The following is an 18,252-nucleotide window of genomic DNA, read 5'->3' as shown; positions in this document are numbered from 1 at the left end:
CAGGTCACTGTAAGGAAAGATGGCTGGTGTTATACAAAACTTAAATGCTCCATTTGCATACTATTAGTTCAGCTTTAGTTTTTTCTTATCAGTCCAAATAAAGGTATGAATATTACAAAATACCTTACCTGATTAATTAACATACATCTTGTTTGTATTGAATAATCTTAGAAATAGCTTTTAATTGTTAATTTTATATTCTGTCAATACCCTGTGCTAGACACAAGCTTAGAGAACCTCCATATCTATGTGCAGTACACATTTTTAGTCTAAGGAAATTGTACTCCTAGTCTAAGTTGCTAGAAATGCTGTGCATGCAATGGGCTTTTACAAAAATATTTGTAATATAAATATGTTTTGTAAGTATAAAATTTTATTTTTTGGCCAGCCTGGAGGAACCTCAGAAGGTGATGGTGGTGGTGCTGCTGGTTCTGTTGTCCTTACATGTGGTACTGATAACCACGCTGTTTGTAATACCATAGTTGAAATATCTAGCGATGATGAACCTAGCGAATGCATTGATGGTGTTTCGGGATATGACTTACGCTTTAGTACTGGCGGAGTAAAACGGCCAGCTGTTGACAGTGGGAATCCTACAAAAAGGCTCAAGGGTACGTTACTCATTGACCTGACTCAGCCTTCCACATCATCTGACATGCCGGTGGCTCCTGCAAGATCTGCCGTGACCTCTGCAACATCAACTAACATATCATTTCCTTTATCTGCTGCAGGTTAGTGTTGATAATCAAAGAAAATTTAGAACTTGTTCTCGTTATAAAGTATTGCTTAGTGATATGAAATTCAAGTTTAGCTTTCAAAATAGTGTATTGTTTGTGACTGTGAAATGTGATTCATGTGGCATTTATTGTGTACGAGAAGAAGCCACGTGAAGGTAAGTTAATCCATATGTATGAGGATTTATTTATGCATGTCATTTATTTATTTATGCATGTCATAAGAGGTGACAATAATGCCGGGAGCAATGGGCTAGTAACCTTCTCCTGTATAAATTACTAAAAATAAGTTTGAGCATTTGCGGCATGTAATATGTTAAGATCACTTAATTTATGAGCTGAAATGGAGCCATTAGGCAGTTTCATATAAGTAGAACCCCTGCATCTGCAGATTGTTTCTGTGGTTTACCGTGACCCAAAAATATTAAATGGAAAATTCCAGAAGTGAACGATTCATTAGTTTCAAATTGTGTGCCTTTGTCTGAAATGCTCTGCATATTAATGGAGTTTCTGAAAGCACACCTAAATGTCATTCACCTTTGTACGAACATTGTATCATACTGAAATAAATTATCTTATCTAACATGATGAAATCTTCATGCCCTGTCGCACTCAGTACATGACTCGTCTCACAATAGCCTAACATAGTGTCACAGTATGCTTATACCATCACCTCACTTCATTTCATCACCGTAGGCATTGTATCATCATTACTTCATATCATTGCAGCAACAATGAAGAATAGAGAAGCCGGTGAGTACCCAAAATAGGCTAAGATATTTTTTAACTAAGGGGGAGGTAGCCGTGGTCAGTCAGATGGGTACAAAAACCATCAAAAATATTAGAAAAAAATTGGAAAATGAGTTAAAATTACCAAAAAATAGTTCATCAATCTGGCAACATTTTGGTGTAAATCTCATCTTCATATGATGTTTCTAAAGAAAATACTACTACTTCTAATAATTATTATTATTGTTAGTATTATTATTATTGTTATTAATAGTATTATTAATATATTACAATAAGCATTTGGCCTGGTTATAAAGTGGGAGAAGCTTATCTCAGACAAGAGAGGTGTAAGAGCAGTCTCAGTAATGCTTGAGACTCCAACATAAGTTAGCATATCGCTCTTTTTACACTATTATTGAAATTTTTTTTTTTTGTTTTAGGTATCATGTGTTTTTCAGAATTATATAAGAAACATGCTACATATCATGAAAACCTAATACAAACAGCCATAAAGGAGGAAATTGGCATAATAGTGAAGTGTGGTAGCCACAAACACATATTGGAATCTATGTTGTTGATTATAATATTACGATGATTATAGTACTATGATTTTTATAATGCGTATTACGATTATAATACGTATTATGATTATAATATGATTATAATATTATAACATGATGATTATGATATTCCAAGCATGCGTGAGCATGTTAGATAGGAGTGAATGGACACAAATGGTTTTTAGGACTTAACATGCTGTTGGAGCAAGGTAACATTTATGAAGGGATTCAGGGAAACTGGCAGGTGGACTTGAGTCCTGGAGATGGGAAGTACAGTACTGGCACTCTGAAGGTGGGGTGATAATGTTGCAGTTTTATAACTGTAGTGTAAGCATGCCTCTGGCAAGACAGTCATGGAGTGAATGATGATGAAAGTTTTTCTTTTTTGGGCCACCCTGCCTTGGTGGGAAATGGCCAATGTGTTAATAAAAAAAAAATATAATTCGATTATAATACATGTATTACGATGATTATAGTACATCTCTCTGACCTACTACCACTAAAAAATCTGTGTTTATAACTAGTGGTAACTGCAGAAGAAGTGTAGAACAACACTCCTTTTATATATTTTTTACAGATAAATAGCTTCAGTCGCTTCCAAAAATAAACAAAAAGAAATATTTTCTCTCCAGTTATGTGTTTGCCACCATTTTCTTTGAATATCTTGAACTCGAACAATATGTAATGAAACAATATTTATAACTGTCTCCCCGATAAGAAATAAATGTTAAAATGCATTTAAACGGTGTGTGTGTGTGTGTGTGTGTGTGTGTGTGTGTGTGTGTGTGTGTGTGTGTGTGTGTGTGTGTGTGTGTGTGTGTGTGTGTGTGTGTGTGTGTGTACAAGATATTTTTCATTGCTCCATCGTCCCTTGAAGGTTAAGCTAAAATGTCAGAATCTATTTCATTTGAGAGAGAGAGAGCACAATAGAGAGAGAGCGAGCATGAGAGAGAGATAGCACAAGTATAATAATAATGTACAATGTATTTTTTTATTATATAATGTAGGTAATGTGTGTAATTTATCAATTAAACTTTATCATACAGATATATGTAACTGAAAAATGGTGTGTAGTATATAGAATTTGCTACTATCTGCGGTAATCTTGGAATGTAACACCTGCGGATGTGGGGGGACTACTGTATTTTTCTTGTCAAAGGTACAGTGGACCCCCGCTTTACGATCAGCTCCCAATGCGACCAATTATGTAAGTGTATTTATGTAAGTGCGTTTGTACGTGTATGTTTGGGGGTCTGAAATGGACTAATCTAATTCACAATACAGTATTCCTTATGGGAATAAATTCGTTCAGTACTGGCACCTGAACATACTTCTGGAATGAAATAATATCGTAAACTGGGGGTCCACTGTATATTGAAGTTTGGTAAATTTAGATAAATGTAATATTTGAATTATTTATGTAAGGTGTAAGTATGATCCACTATGAGCTGCTAGGGGATGTGACAGAGAAGCGTAAAAATTCCACTACCTAGACTTAAAATTCTTTCAACTTCATTGTTTTAAATTGTGCTAAATTCTAATACTACTGTATTTATTATATGCTTTATCAAAACTGGAATTATTCTCTCCCAGACTTGCTAAATCCATGTAACATAACTAGTTGAATATTCAGTTTTCTTGTATTCACTGTAACTTGCCTAATGACCATATGTAAAATTACAGCACTGTTACTGCCTTATTAATCTTAAATTAGTCTTAAGTTTGCCCAAAATGCTCTGCATATAAAAGGGCTCATGGCATGTTCACCAAATTGTTACACTCCTTTGTACAAACATGTATCATGCTAAAGTAAACTTGTTATTGTTATTTCTTATTGTAGACGTGAGTGTAGTTAACTGTATAAGAAATTCTACTTCATAGTCTGTCTAAATCTTAAGTAATCTTGAAGCATTAGTTTGCTTGAAGTGTATTACATGTTAGTGGCTTTGTTTTGTGCCCACCAATGTTTTATTGGTAGGTAAGACACATAGGCAACAGTTAGGCAACTTTATTCCGAAAAGTTTTGCCTACACAGTAAACATGTAAACTACATTATTTATAATGCATAAAGAAGTAAAAATTGTATTGTACCATATTCATGTAAATGACTTCTTCCTTGGGATACCTTTTATCGTTGGAGAAACAGTCACCGGAGGAAAATTTATGAGTTTTTAATGAGAAAACATTTGGTTTATATTTGTAATATATTTTACATTGCAGATAAAGTGAAGCAAGAGGAAGACTTCCCATATTATTTGGAAATTTTTGATCCAATTAAAGAGGAAGACTCAGTTATGGAGGCGCCTTCCCACACCATCAATGTCTGGACTGGCTTACACTACAATAATGCTAAAAACATTATTGATGAAAACCTTAAAGTGAAGGAGGAATTTGTCAAAGAAGAGTTTTATGAAGAAGAAATTATAATGAACGGAGATACGACCTCAACTGTCTTGAAACATAGGAGTGTTTTTCCTACCTCTGAGGGAGATAATGCAAAAAATTCACACAAAAAAGGTAAGAAACCAATAAACTATTTTTTGGGGCTATGAAACATTTTCTTGTTTTCAGGCTTAAAATACTTCCCAGCAGGTATTACAGGTGTTGGTCTTTGATCCTAACTAAGTATCATGTTGGATAACATAAAATTAGTACAGTTAAACACTGAAATTCATGTTCGTCAGGTTCCTGGAGACTTTAAGAACCCTGAAGCTGCAGAAATTAGGTAGTTTTTCTCTCCTTAATTATTAAAAAATTTCCTATCCTATTTTATATTTCATATGCACATAAATAAAAAATTCTAGGTAGTAGGTTGGTAGACAACAACCACCCAGGGAGGTACTACCGTCCTGTGGTAGTAGGTTGGTAGACAACAACCACCCAGGGAGGTACTACTGTCCTGTGGTAGTAGGTTGGTAGACAGCAGCCACCCAGGGAGGTACTACTATCCTGTGGTAGTAGGTTGGTAGATAGCAACCACCCAGGGAGGTACTACCATCCTGTGGTAGTAGGATGGTAGACAACAACCACCCAGGGAGGTACTACTGTCCTGTGGTAGTAGGTTGGTAGACAGCAACCACCCAGGGAGGTACTACTATCCTGTGGTAGTAGGTTGGTAGATAGCAACCACCCAGGGAGGTACTACTATCCTGTGGTAGTAGGTTGGTAGACAACCACCACCCAGGGAGGTACTACCGTCCTGTGGTAGTAGGTGGGTAGGTAACAACCACCCAGGGAGGTACTACTGTCCTGTGATAGTAGGTTGGTAGACAGCAACCACCCAGGGAGGTACTACCATCCTGTGGTAATAGGTTGGTAGACAGCAACCACCCAGAGAGGTACCACCATCCTGTGGTTGTAGGTTGGTAGACAACAACCACCCAGAGAGGTACTACTGTCCTGTGGTAGTAGGTTGGTAGACAACAACCACCCAGGGAGGTACTACCATCCTGTGGTAGTTGGATGGTAGACAACAACCACCCAGGGAGGTACTACTGTCCTGTGTTAGTAGGATGGTAGACAGTAACCACCTAGGGAGGTACTACCATCCTGTGGTAGTAGGTTGGTAGACAGCAACCACCCAGGGAGATACTACCATCCTGTAGTAGTAGATTGGTAGACAGGAACCACCCAGGGAGGCACCACCATCCTGTGGTAGTAGGCTGGTAGACAGCAATCACCCAGGGAGGTACTACCATCCTGTGGCAGTAGATTGGTAGACAGCAACCACCCAGGGAGGTACTACCATCCTGTGGCAGTAGGTTGGTAGACAGGAACCACCCAGGGAGGCACCACCATCCTGTGGTAGTAGGTTGGTAGACAGCAATCACCCAGGGAGGTACTACCATCCTGTGGCAGTAGATTGGTAGACAGCAACCACCCAGGGAGGTACTACCATCCTGTGGCAGTAGGTTGGTAGACAACAACCACCCAGGGAGGCACCACCATCTTGTGGCAGTAGGTTGGTAGACAGCAACCACCCAGGGAGGTACTACGATCCTGTGGTAGTAGGTTGGTTTAGAAAGACACGTAAGCAAACGCTATAACATATTTATTAGAAAACGTTTCGGTCCTGGGACCTTGATCACTTCTAACATACAGAGGTAGAAAGACATTATATATATAGGCGGAGAGTGAGATGTGACGCACGTGACCTGAGGAATGTCATAAGAACATAAGAATGGAGGAACACTGTAGAAGGCCTACTGGCCCATGCGAGGCAGGTCCTTATCAAAACAACCTGCCTCGCATGGGCCAGTAGGCCTTCTACAGTGTTCCTCCATTCTTACGTTCTTATGACATTCCTCAGGTCACATGCGTCACATCTCACTCTCCGCCTATATATATAATGTCTTTCTACCTCTGTATGTTAGAAGTGATCAAGGTCCCAGGACCGAAACGTTTTCTAATAAATATGTTATAGTGTTTGCTTACGTGTCTTTCTAAACCAACTTGTCGGTATTTATTACCAAGGTTTATAGTAGGTTGGTAGACAGGAACCACTCAGGGAAGTACTACCGTCGTGCCAAGTGAGTGTAAAACGGAAACCTGTAATTGTTTTACACGATGGTAGGATTGCTGGTGTCTTTTTTCTGTCTCATAAACTTGCAAGATTTCAGGTGCATCTTGCTACCTCTGTTTGTACTTAGGTCACACTACACATGCATGTACAAGCATATATATACACACCCCTGTGGGTTTTCTTCTATTTTCTTACTAGTTCTTGTTCTTATTTATTTCCACTTATCTCTATGGGGAAGTGGAACAGAATTCCTCCTCTGTAAGCCATGCATGTCATAAGAAGCGACTAACATGCCGGGAGCAAGGGTTAGCAACCCCTTCTCCTATATATATATATATATGTATTACTAAAATTTTTCTTTTTGGGTCACCCTGCCTCGGTGGGATACTGCTGGTTTGTTGAAAGAAAGAAAGAAGAGTAATAAAATATATATAATGTACAGTATTTAACCCTTTCAGGGTCGACAGGCCCTCTCCCAGACTTGTTCTCAGGGTTGAAAAATTAAAAAAAAAAAAAAATTCTTATGAAAAGATAGTTTTTTTTTTAAATCTTATAGGCTAAAAAAAAAATTTTACCACCAATACTTACCAACATATGGAGGTGTGAAGTTGACAGAAAATGACCGGCATACAGTAACATCGCCGACTGCCGGTCACCTGGTTTTAGTTTATTTAGTTTTTTGGTATTATTTTCTATTTTTTTTATTCAAGTAGCTTTTATGGCCTGTGAGACCAATATGAGCACTATTTTGTAAGTTTTTTGTCTTTATTTGCTACACAATAACTCCACAAACACTGTTGTCCTTATATTGTTTATAATTGTTGTTTACACACACAAACAATATGAAATGTTGTTTATTACTATTTTTCTATATTTTATATACACATATACAGTCACAGGGAATGTTTCTAGAAGTTCTGCAGCCTGTGGAAGTCTTTGAAACATGGTGTCATGCACAGTGCTGTTTTACACTCCTCACACATAAAACGAGTGTCTGTGTTGTTGTGGGCGTTTTTTTGTATGTGCACAGACATAACACCTCTTCTGAGCCTTTTTCTTGAAAGCAGTAGCAGGCAGTTTTGTTAGGAAGTGATCACTATGCTTCTGACGAGAAGGTAGTTGTTGATAATTTAGTGGGCGGTTTTCTATTGCAGGTGTTGTTCCTTGGCACTTGAATACTATTTGTCTGATGACAGACAAACAAAATTTGCCATATGGTGGTTTGTTTCTGGTCCTCATCTTATACATATAAGCATTGAGCATGGAAATGTCCAGAGGATGGAAAAAGAGTTTTATGTACTACTTATAACTCTTGCGAACACAATCAGCAAACCCAATCTGCATGTCACATTTGTCCACTGAGCGCATATTGAGGGTGTAATCAATCACAGCTGCAGGTTTTAGAATGGGTTCATTGCTGTCTCTATGCTGCGTGCCAGTGTTTGTCATTTTGTTAGGGTGAACTGATGACAACAGTGTGACATCTCGTTTGCCATGCCACCGAAATGCCATGATGTCATTGGCAGCAAACGCCTGCACCTCACCTCTACGAGTGCCAGCGTCAAACCTGGGCATATATTTACGATTTGCACACACTGTGGCACACACATCTGTCATGTTCTCTCGCAAAAAATCAGTATATAATATATGCTCCATACCAAGGTATAGTTCTATCATTGTTCTAACCACATCACCAGAGATGCCCAATAACTTCCTGGTATTTTACAATGTATAACTTCCAGTGTACACAGTAATATCCAATACAAGACCACTGTAGCAATCACAAAGCACAAACAACTTTATACCAAAGCATTTCCTCTTACTTGGTATGTACTGCTTGAAAGAGTCTTCCTTTGAACAGAATCAGACTCGTCAATAACAAGCTTCCTGAAGGGACACAAATACATATTGAATTTCTCTTTTAGATACACAAACACATTCCTAATCTTACATAACCTGTCGTTTGTCAGACCTGGTTTTGTCTGAGAAGTGAAGCATACGTAATAGTAGCACAAATCGATTCACTTGCATTATATCACTGAAACCTGGGGTTGCAATCAGGCGGTCTGTTGACCAGTATGATTTCACACTGTGCTTATACACATGTGGCATAAGCATTATTGTGGCAAAGAAAAGATACATCTCAGCCACAGTTGTCTCCTTCCACTGGTGTAGACGTGATTTTGGTGAAAGTATTGTGTTTGCCATGGTGTACTTGTAGTATGTGTTGCTTTCCCTGACGATAATTTCCATCAGGGGTTCGTCAAAGAATAACTCAAAACATTCCAATTCACTGGCATTGTTCCCCGGTGTACAAGATGGCCGTATTCCACTTTGGCTTTCATCAAACTGGTGGGGATTTGGAACAAAATAAATTGGCAGCTTCCTGCCAATCCCAGGTGCGGTCTGCTGGTGGGTACTGGACATTGACAGGTGGTTGTGGTTGTGGAGTTTGTGGTTGTGGAGGTTGTGGTTGTGGAGGCTGGTGTGGTGGGTGGGTGGGGGATGGTGGCCTTTGTTGTAGATCAGCTGAGGCAGCAGCGTGGGTGGCAGCATGGTCCACTGCTCGTGCCTCATGGCCGGCACCACCACTACCACCATCATGCACATTTTCCATCCCAATTGCAACACTATCATCTTCATTTTCACTATCTGTTCCTATTGTACAGCCATGGGATGTACTCCGAGATATACTCCTTCCCCTTGGAATAGCATATGGCACACTACCAGAGCGCATATGTCGTCGTATATACTGACGCTTCACTGGAGAATATTCCACCTCACTATCGCTACTGGAAGTGTTTTCAAGAGCTTGTAGTTCGTATTCACTATCACTATCATCACCAATGCTCACATCTGAGTCTGGGATATGGGAAAATAGGAGTTTCCTCTTTGGTTCTGGTACAACCGAACATGAGAAAGACGGCCCAGCAGCAGAGGTGGAAGGCTGAGGGTTGTCTGGGTTTTCCTCACTATTACCGGTATTATAGTCATTAGTTTCGGTCACAACTTCATCAAAACCTTGAAACTCATCTTCACTGGCACTTCCATCTGTATTAGAACTGTTACTGGGGAACAAAAGTGTCCCAGTTTGCTGAGGAGTGAGGAGCTTCTTACCACGAGGCATGGTGAACAAGGTCTACTAAAATGGCGTTCCCACAATGCGCCACTGGGTCCCAGATTTTTTTTCTGCCACGCACACTGACCACACACACCCATTCTCTCACATCTAGGCCTACCAGCCTTTTCCCGCGAGATTTGAAGGCGCTAGAATTTATGCGTACTAGTACGTCTACCCTAGCGCATAAGCCGTACTAGTACGCCGAAAACCCTGAAAGGGTTAAAATAACTTTTGATGATAATTGATAACTTTGATGTACAGGTTACATCAAGAGATTTGTTGTAATTTGTATTTTTGTGGTAAATAACAGTAGTGGCTTGCTAATATGTGCTGACAGGCACCTTTCTCACTTTTCAATCACTTACAGCATGTTACCCTTATTGCTGTGTGTTGACATCTACCTCACTCACTCTTCAATCACTAGCAGCATGCTACACTTGCTGTTACAAATTCTCACTCATTCTACATGTGTTAAGTTGCATTTAAAATAAACATAGATAGCTTTAATCCTTTAACCCATAAACTGTCCAAATGTAGATCTACGTTCACTTGCGTAGCGCTCTGAATATTTTTGGGAAAAAATTTCTCTTTTTGTATAAAATGAAGAGCGCATTTTTCCCAGCATCCCTGAATTTTGTCATACTGCACACACTGAGTGCACAGACCCATTCTCTCATGTTTAGGCAACTCAGGCCTATCGTGCCAAGGTTGAAAGCATGTAAAATAAAACATAGATTTACATTTGGAGCGCTACACATGTGGACGTAGATCTACGTTTGAACAGTTTAAGGGTTAAACACATAGATTGATAATCTGCAATTTTAGGTCCAGCTTGTAGTCCTCGTAAATTGAACTCTTGCCATTTTATCTACTCCGAAGCTGCGGATCCCCACAAGTGCACTAGAGGTTAACCCTATCTCTGTATATTTCTATTATCTATCCTTTTTTTTTTAACACAGCATCCATTTCCTTCCAAGGCAGGATGACCACAGAAAAGAAGAAACACTTTCTTCATCACTCATTCCATCACTATCTTGCGAGAGGCATACGAATATTGCAGTTAAAAAAAATTGAAACACATATATCTACACCCCTCATTCAGAGTGCAGGCATTGTACAGGAGGGACCCCACTTGTACAGCAGGTTAGATTCTGGGCTGCTACTGTAAAGCAAAAATTGCTGTAAAGTGAAACATAGCTTTTTTTTTTTCACTTTCAAATGCATATACACCTACCATCCGACTTACGACCTGCTCAACTTACAACTGGTTTCTTGGAACCGAACTCGGTCGTAAGTCAGATGGTAGGTGTATATAACAGCCTGATAACATGTTTACACTATCATATATTAAATGAGCAATAGAGCTAGGCCTTAAAAAGGCATATACAGTACAGGAATTACTTATTTTCCTTCTTAGCTTATAGTGAGGGTGAATATATTGATTGTAGGAAGTCTGAATAAATGGAAAGTGCAGTCCTCTTGTACTCCCCACCTCAGTTCAGCTAATATCCTGACACAGCAGAGATGGCATTAGACAAAATTAGTTATATACCATGGGACAGGAGTGTGTGCTGTTTAATAATGTTCATACTTGGGAGTCAGGGCTGGATTAAGGTCATCTGATGCACTAAGCCACCTTCGCCCTTCCATTGTTTAGCTAGTAAGACGTTATGACTCAATAAGTGCTCAAGGTGAAATAAGACATTAAAAAACTGTCGAAACCCCTGCTCACAAATTTGCTCTCGGTGTCAAAGAATTTTTGTAAAAAAAAAAAAAAAAAAAAAAATCTTGTGAAATGATAGAGAATCTTTTCCCAAAAGTTTGAAATTTGATGGAAAACTTATGGAATTACGCTCTTGCGAAGTTAGCGGTCTCGATGATATATACACATTGGCGATTTCGCCCACTTTAAGCCCTATTTTCGGCCAATTCCATTGTTCCAGTCAACCAACCTCATAGCTATTTTGCTAGAACTCTATTTGTTCTATCGATTGAGTACAAGAAACTGCCCATTTACTGATTTCAACTACCCAATGAAGTGGTCAGAAATTGGCAATTTGGCAAATTTCACACAAATTTCAAAGATGTCAATTTCAAAACAGGGTCCAGAATAATCAATGCAGACATTCCTGGCACTAAAATAATATTTTCTCTTTTCATTAGTCAAGTCTCCAGGCCCCTCTTATATTAATTACTCTTGCTTTCCATATTGAATTTTTATTCACACAAAAAATAGGAGATTTACTGTTATGCAGACTACTGCATTATTGTAATAATTGTATAAATAAAGTCAGTGCATTCCTGAACACATTAGGCTGACCAGTTGGACACATTGGATGAGTGATGTAATTTTTGTATTCTGGAATATTGGCAAAGATTAAACATTTCTGCTAATTTAAGGTCAATTTCAAGCTACTTTCAATTCTGGAACCAATCAGAATCATCTTTATTTCTATAATATATCTTTTATTCTATCAAACGAGACTAAGAAACCAAGAATACGACCATAAAATCCATATGAAAATAAACCGCAAAGTTGCTATTTAAAAAAAAAAAAATTCTGTTTTTTTCCCAGTATGTGCTGCGTGGGGCAGGATTGTTTTTATATGGTGCACACTTACTGCATCAACCCATTCTTTCATATCTAGGCAAAAAATTTACTGAAGATTGAGACACTTATGCAGCATATGGGAATCTTTATTCAGGAAACGTTTCGCCACACAGTGGCTTCATCAGTCCAATACAAAGAGGAAGGCGTAAGGAGAGGAGGAGTATGAGGTAATCAGTCCCTCAGCCTGGAGTCGATGTGTTCAGTCCATCAATCTTGTATTGGACTGATGAAGCCACTGTGTGGCGAAACGTTTCCTGAATAAAGATTCCCATATGCTGCATAAGTGTCTCAATCTTCAACTTGTCGGTTTTTCAAACCATTCATCACAAAAAATTTACTGCTCACTGCTTATGTAAGTGAGCTGAGCAGTGTAGTTCTAAGGTACCAACTAAGACCCTGAAGGGGTCTCAGGATAATTAGGATTATTTTGTCTGAAATACATTGCACATTGTGACTTTCTTTTGTGCTAAACAATGTTTTATTAAATGTAAACAATAGTATTTTTCTACCACATAAAAAAATAAAAATATGTGACTCAAGAAATCGTAATGACACGATTGTAGGTGTAGAAATACACCTAGTTGGATGAATCTTATTGTGGCTAGCTGGTCTAGTGGCTAACGCGACGGGCTGGAGTTTTGAGACTCTATGACCGCGGGTTCAATCCCGGCCGGGGGTATGGTTAATAAAAATATGTATTTGTATATCTGTAATTCCAAGTGAGGCCGGCAGCATATTGATTGATCTAAATATTACTTAGGTGATTTATTTAATTATTGTTTGTATCCATAGACAAAAAAAAATGAAAAGGTAATCAGCACTAAATTTGAAGAGAATAATAAAGAAGGAATATGGGTCATAGGATTTACCAATACTGAATATAAAAAAATACTTTAAGTGGATTTCAAAAATAACTTGCACATAGTAAGAAACTTAGGACAACATTTTGGTCCAACTTGATCCATTAATTAGTGAGTGTCTAGTTAATAGTTCATGTCAAACTGAAATATCATAGGTTTCTCTTATGTGCAGGTTATTTGTATATTAACCCTTAAATGGTCCAAGTAGATCGACGTTCAAATCCATAGTGCTCCAAAAGTAGATCTATAATTTTTTTACATATTTTCAAATGTAACAAAAAAAATGTAGATAAAAGTTTTTTTACACACTTTCAAATGTAAAAAAAAAATGATGTACATTTTTTTTACATACTCTCAAATGTTGAAAAAACGTATATATACATTTGGATCGTTTAAGAGTTAATGATAATAATACAGTGGAACCCGAGTTTCAAGGGCATCGTGTTTCGTGAATTTCGCCTTTCAGCGCCTTTTTTCGGCAAAAAATACTCATGGTTTGTGATTTTATTTGTGATTCAGCTGTGGTAAGGTACGTGTCCGGCCCTTCTCCCAGCATCAGCCCACAAACAAAGCCAGCCTCCCTCCCACACCACAGTCAGTGTGGCATTGTTTATGGGCGAGTGACCATCACCTCACGCATTCATAAGATATACGTACACTGGACCCCCGACATTCGAAGGCATTGACATTCGATAAATCCGACATTCAATGCATTTTAATGTAAAAATTTCGCTTCGACATTCGATGGAAAACCCGACATTCAATACAATTCGTACAAGACGTGTCCATGTGTGGCCTGAACTGCCCCGTGTGTGCCAGTGTTTACAAGCCAGCCAGTGTGCGCGCATCTAAGGATACATTCGGTACATTCCATATTATCCATATTATCACTGTTTTTGGTGCTTGTTTCTGCAAAATAAGTAACCATGGTCCCCAAGAAAGCTTCTAGTGCCAACCCTTCGAGAAAAAAGGTGCTAATGACTATTGAAATGAAGAAAGAGATAATTGCAAAGTACGAAAGTGGAGTGCGTGTGTCGGAGTGCATGATTTGGTAAAGAAATTGCCTGCAACTAGTGGTGATGTGAGTGAAGTTTAGGCCACCAAAGGTTGGTTTGAAAGATTTAAGAATCGTAGTGGCATACACAGTGTGGTAAGGCATGGTGAGGCTGCCAGTTCAAGTCCTAATGGAAGGGGATTCCCCTTCTAAACACTAACACCATCCACACTCTCCCCTCCTCCCATCCCATCAATCATCACCAGATCTTCATTAAAGGTAAGTGTCAATTATTCTGTTGTTATTAATCTATTGTTATTGTAATTATTCTATTGCATTAAACTTAATATTTCATGTAAAAAATTTTTTTTCATACTTTTGGGTGTCTTGCATGGATTAGTTTGATTTCCATTATTTCTTATGGGGAAAATTAATTCGACTTGATATTTTCGACATTCGATAGCTCTCAGGAACGGATTAGTATCGAAGGTCGAGGGTCCACTGTATTCCATTTGTTTTTGTGCTTGCAACTGCTAGGTAAGCCACCATGGGCCCAAAGAAAGCTGCTAGTGCCAGCCCTTTGGTAAAGGGCTCAGAGAGGGCAGAATGTGCCCTCTTCAGTGATTCTACAATATGTTAAGATACTAAAGCAGCAGGAGTTGATAAAGGCTATAATGCCAGCCAACAATAAAGTGTAGCATTAACAGTGTAGCAAGTAAGTTAAGCCATTAATCGATAGAAAAATGACGACACGAAACTTAATTCTTCCATTGTTGTTTGAGGTATATAGTGCGACTGACCAACACCATCTCTGCTGCCGCCAATCACCACCACTATGTAAGGTTTATCTTTCAGTGGCCCTTACACACCCAACAACAACACAACACAACAGCACTTGTGACCTTCGTAATGACATTTTATTCATTCTAGAGTATGTGCCATGTTTCTATGTTATTAATATTGTTTATTATGTCATATTAGATGAATTGTGATAGATGAATGAGCCATAGAGTTGATGTTAGTGTCATATTGAAGGACTTTCTTGTCCTGTCTCCAAAGACACTCCTGCCGCTGCCACAGTTCCTAACGTACATAAAGACATTTTATTCATACACCAACAAGAGTCTTCAATAAAGGTAAGTGTGATGTTATTACTGTGTTATACTTGATATCTCATTGTTTTCTGTATGGACTGTAAATCTAAATTTAATGTAAAAAAATATTTTTTGTTAATACTTTTGGTCTGGAACGGATTAATTGAATTTCCATTATTTCTTATGGGGAAAATGGATTCGCCATTTGTGAATTTCGCCTTTCGGTGGACTCTTTGGAATGGATTAATCATGAAACTTAGGAGTCCACTGTGTAATAATTTTATTTACTACATGTACAAGGCATACAGACCATAGCTGACATCAGTGACATGCTACTATGTATATAGAAAGCCACTTGTTATGCTGAGCATTTCCAGCAAATTACAGTGGAACCTCAGTTTTCGTGATTAATCCATTCGAAAAAGTCTGACGAAAGCCAAATCGTACGAAATCTGAAGCATTATTTCCCATAAGAAATAATGTAAATCCAATTAATCCGTTCCAGATACCCAAAAATATTAACAAAAAATACATTTTGTAGAGAATAACTATAGTTTTACATGAGAAATAAATATAAATGACTAATGAAATAGATAAATGAGCATTTAACATCACTTTATTGAAGACTTTTGTTGGCATATGGAAGATGGCGATTAGGGGAGAGGGAGGAGGAGAGGTTATTGTTTGGAAGGGGAATCCCTGTCCATAAGGAACTCGGGTATTAAGGCCCTATGTGGGGTTACTTTGCTTCTTTGTCCTTTACTGGCACTAGGACCAGCTCGAGTCACTGGACCCGTCGCACAAAAAATCTGTCCAGAGAGGTCTGTTTCTGGCGTCTTTGAGATTTGCCTAAAATGGGACAAGGCATTGTCACTGAACATGTTGCAGACATGGCTTGCAACAGCTTGGCCAGGATGATATTTCTCCACAAAACTTGCAACTCACTCCACTTTGCAGACGTCCTTAATCAATGAAGAAGGCACGTTCTTCCCTCTCTTCCTCCTCCTCTGCCTTCTTTATCAAAGGACTGGCACTTGGAACTTTCTTTGGCCCCATGGTGGCTTATTTAGCAGTCACACTCAATAAACAAGCACAAAAAACAATGTATTATTACAAAATGTTTCAGATGAACGTGCAGGGTGATGCTCACTCAACGAGAAACAAAGGCAGACTGAGTCTTGAATGCATGGGATGCTCTGTGTGGGCGCTTGAGTGGCTGAGTCACGCGAGCAGGCGGACGAGTTTGGTACGGACCATTTTCAGCTCTACAAAGACCGAGTGGATGTATGAAAACTGGGACAAAATTTCGATGAAAAAAGTCATCGAAAACTGAATCCTACGAAAACTAGGGCATATGGAAACCAAGGTTTGACTGTAGGTCAGTTTTGTCCCAGGATGTGACCCACACCAGTCGACTATCACCCAGGTACCCATTTTACTGATGGGTGAACATACATGTGTGAATCTTCCATCTGTGGCAGTTGTTCTTCCTCAGTTTTTTTTTTATATAACCTGATAGTTTTCTTAGCCTGAATTAAAGATTTAGATTTTTTTGTGAGACATTCCTTGAAAAAAAAAATTGTGCCAGTCTTGTGATTGAACTTCTGGTTTAAATTATATGTTTTTTTTTTTTTTTAACATGTTGACCATTTACCATCAAGGCAGGGTGGCCCAAAAAGAAAGAAAAAAAAAAGTCATCATTATTCAAGACTTTCACCATCACTCGTACATAATCACTGTCTTTGCAGAGGAGCTCAGATACAACAGTTTAGATATGTGTTTTATTATTATACAACTGGGATGAATATTTATGTTAAGAACATCTTAACAGGAGAGGAGAGTTATTAGATGGGGAGTTGGAGGTATTAGGAAGATGGAGGGAATATTTTGAACTATTAAGTGTTGATGAAGATAGGAAAGCTGTGATTTCATGCACTGGCCAGAGATGTGTAACATCTTTCAGGAGTAAGGAAGAGCCATTTGTAAGGGTGGTGGAGGTGCATAAGGCAGTAGGTAGAATGAAAGGGGGGGGGGGGGGTAAAGCAGATGGGATTGATAGGATAAAGACAGAAATGTTAAAAGCTGGTGGGGATATAGTTTTGGAATGGTTAGTGCTTTTATTCAGTAAATGTATGAAAGAGAGGAGGGTACCCAGTTCCTCTGTATAAAGATAAAGGTGACAAAAGAGAGTGTAAGAATTAGTGGGGAAATAAGCCTGTTGAGTGTACCTGATAAAGTTTATGGTAGAGTTATTATTGAAAGAGTTCAGAGTAAGATGGAGAGCAGGATCATAGATGAAAAAGGAGACTTTAGGGAGGGTTGGGGGTGTGTAGACCAAGTGTTTACATTGAAGCATAAAAGTGAACAATATTTAGATAAGGGTAAGGAAGCTTTAGTTGAAATTATGGATTTAGAAAATGTATTTGATGGTGGGTAGAGAAACAATGTGGCAGATGTTGCAAGTGTATGGAATAGGTGATAAATTACTGAAAGCAGATATGTTTTTATGAGGATGGTGAGGCTCCAGTTAGGGTATGTAGGAGAGTGGGAGACTATTTTCCAGTAAAAGTAGGCCTTAGACAGGATGAGTGATGTCACCATTGTTGTTTAGCAAATTTGTAGATAGTGTTGTAAAAGAAGTGAATGCAGAAATGTTAGGGAGAGGTTTGGGATTAAAATACTACATAAAATCTAATGCTAAGTGGGCATTCTCACAATTGCTTTTTGCTGATGACACTGAAGAGAAATTGCAGAGGTTGGTGGATGAATTTTTGACAATGTGTAAAAGAAGGAAATTCTAAGTGAATATTATAACAAGCCAGGTATTGAGGGTAACAAAAATTTTAAGTAATGAAAAATTGGATATCAGATTGGAGGGAGGGAGCATGGAGGAAGTGAATTTGTTCAGATATATTTGGTAGTGAACTTGTCAGTGGATGTGGATGAAAGACAAGGTGAACTATAGAAATGATGAAGGGAAAAAGGTGAGTGGTGCATTGAGGCATCTGTAGAGACAAAGAACATTAT

At 38.5% G+C, this 18,252-nt stretch overlaps 1 protein-coding gene across 8 annotated transcripts in view; it reads left to right on the top strand.

Moving 5' to 3' along the window:
- LOC128698358 (tigger transposable element-derived protein 1) overlaps nucleotides 1–18,252 on the top strand; it is a 76,561-nt gene that overhangs the window by 35,632 nt on the left and 22,677 nt on the right. For all 8 annotated transcript variants that reach the window (XR_011394615.1, XR_011394616.1, XM_053790565.2 and 5 more), the window contains exons 2-3: nucleotides 389–731; nucleotides 4,244–4,540. Coding sequence is in view for 6 of the 8 variants with exons in the window: in XM_053790565.2 (XP_053646540.2) it covers nucleotides 389–731; nucleotides 4,244–4,540 (640 nt within the window). In the remaining 2 variants the exon portion in view is untranslated. The remainder of the gene's footprint in view (nucleotides 1–388; nucleotides 732–4,243; nucleotides 4,541–18,252) is intronic.

Source organism: Cherax quadricarinatus, chromosome 92 (assembly GCF_038502225.1).
Source record: "Cherax quadricarinatus isolate ZL_2023a chromosome 92, ASM3850222v1, whole genome shotgun sequence".
Taxonomy (NCBI): domain Eukaryota; kingdom Metazoa; phylum Arthropoda; class Malacostraca; order Decapoda; family Parastacidae; genus Cherax; species Cherax quadricarinatus.
This window is presented reverse-complemented; position numbering and strand designations above follow the sequence as displayed.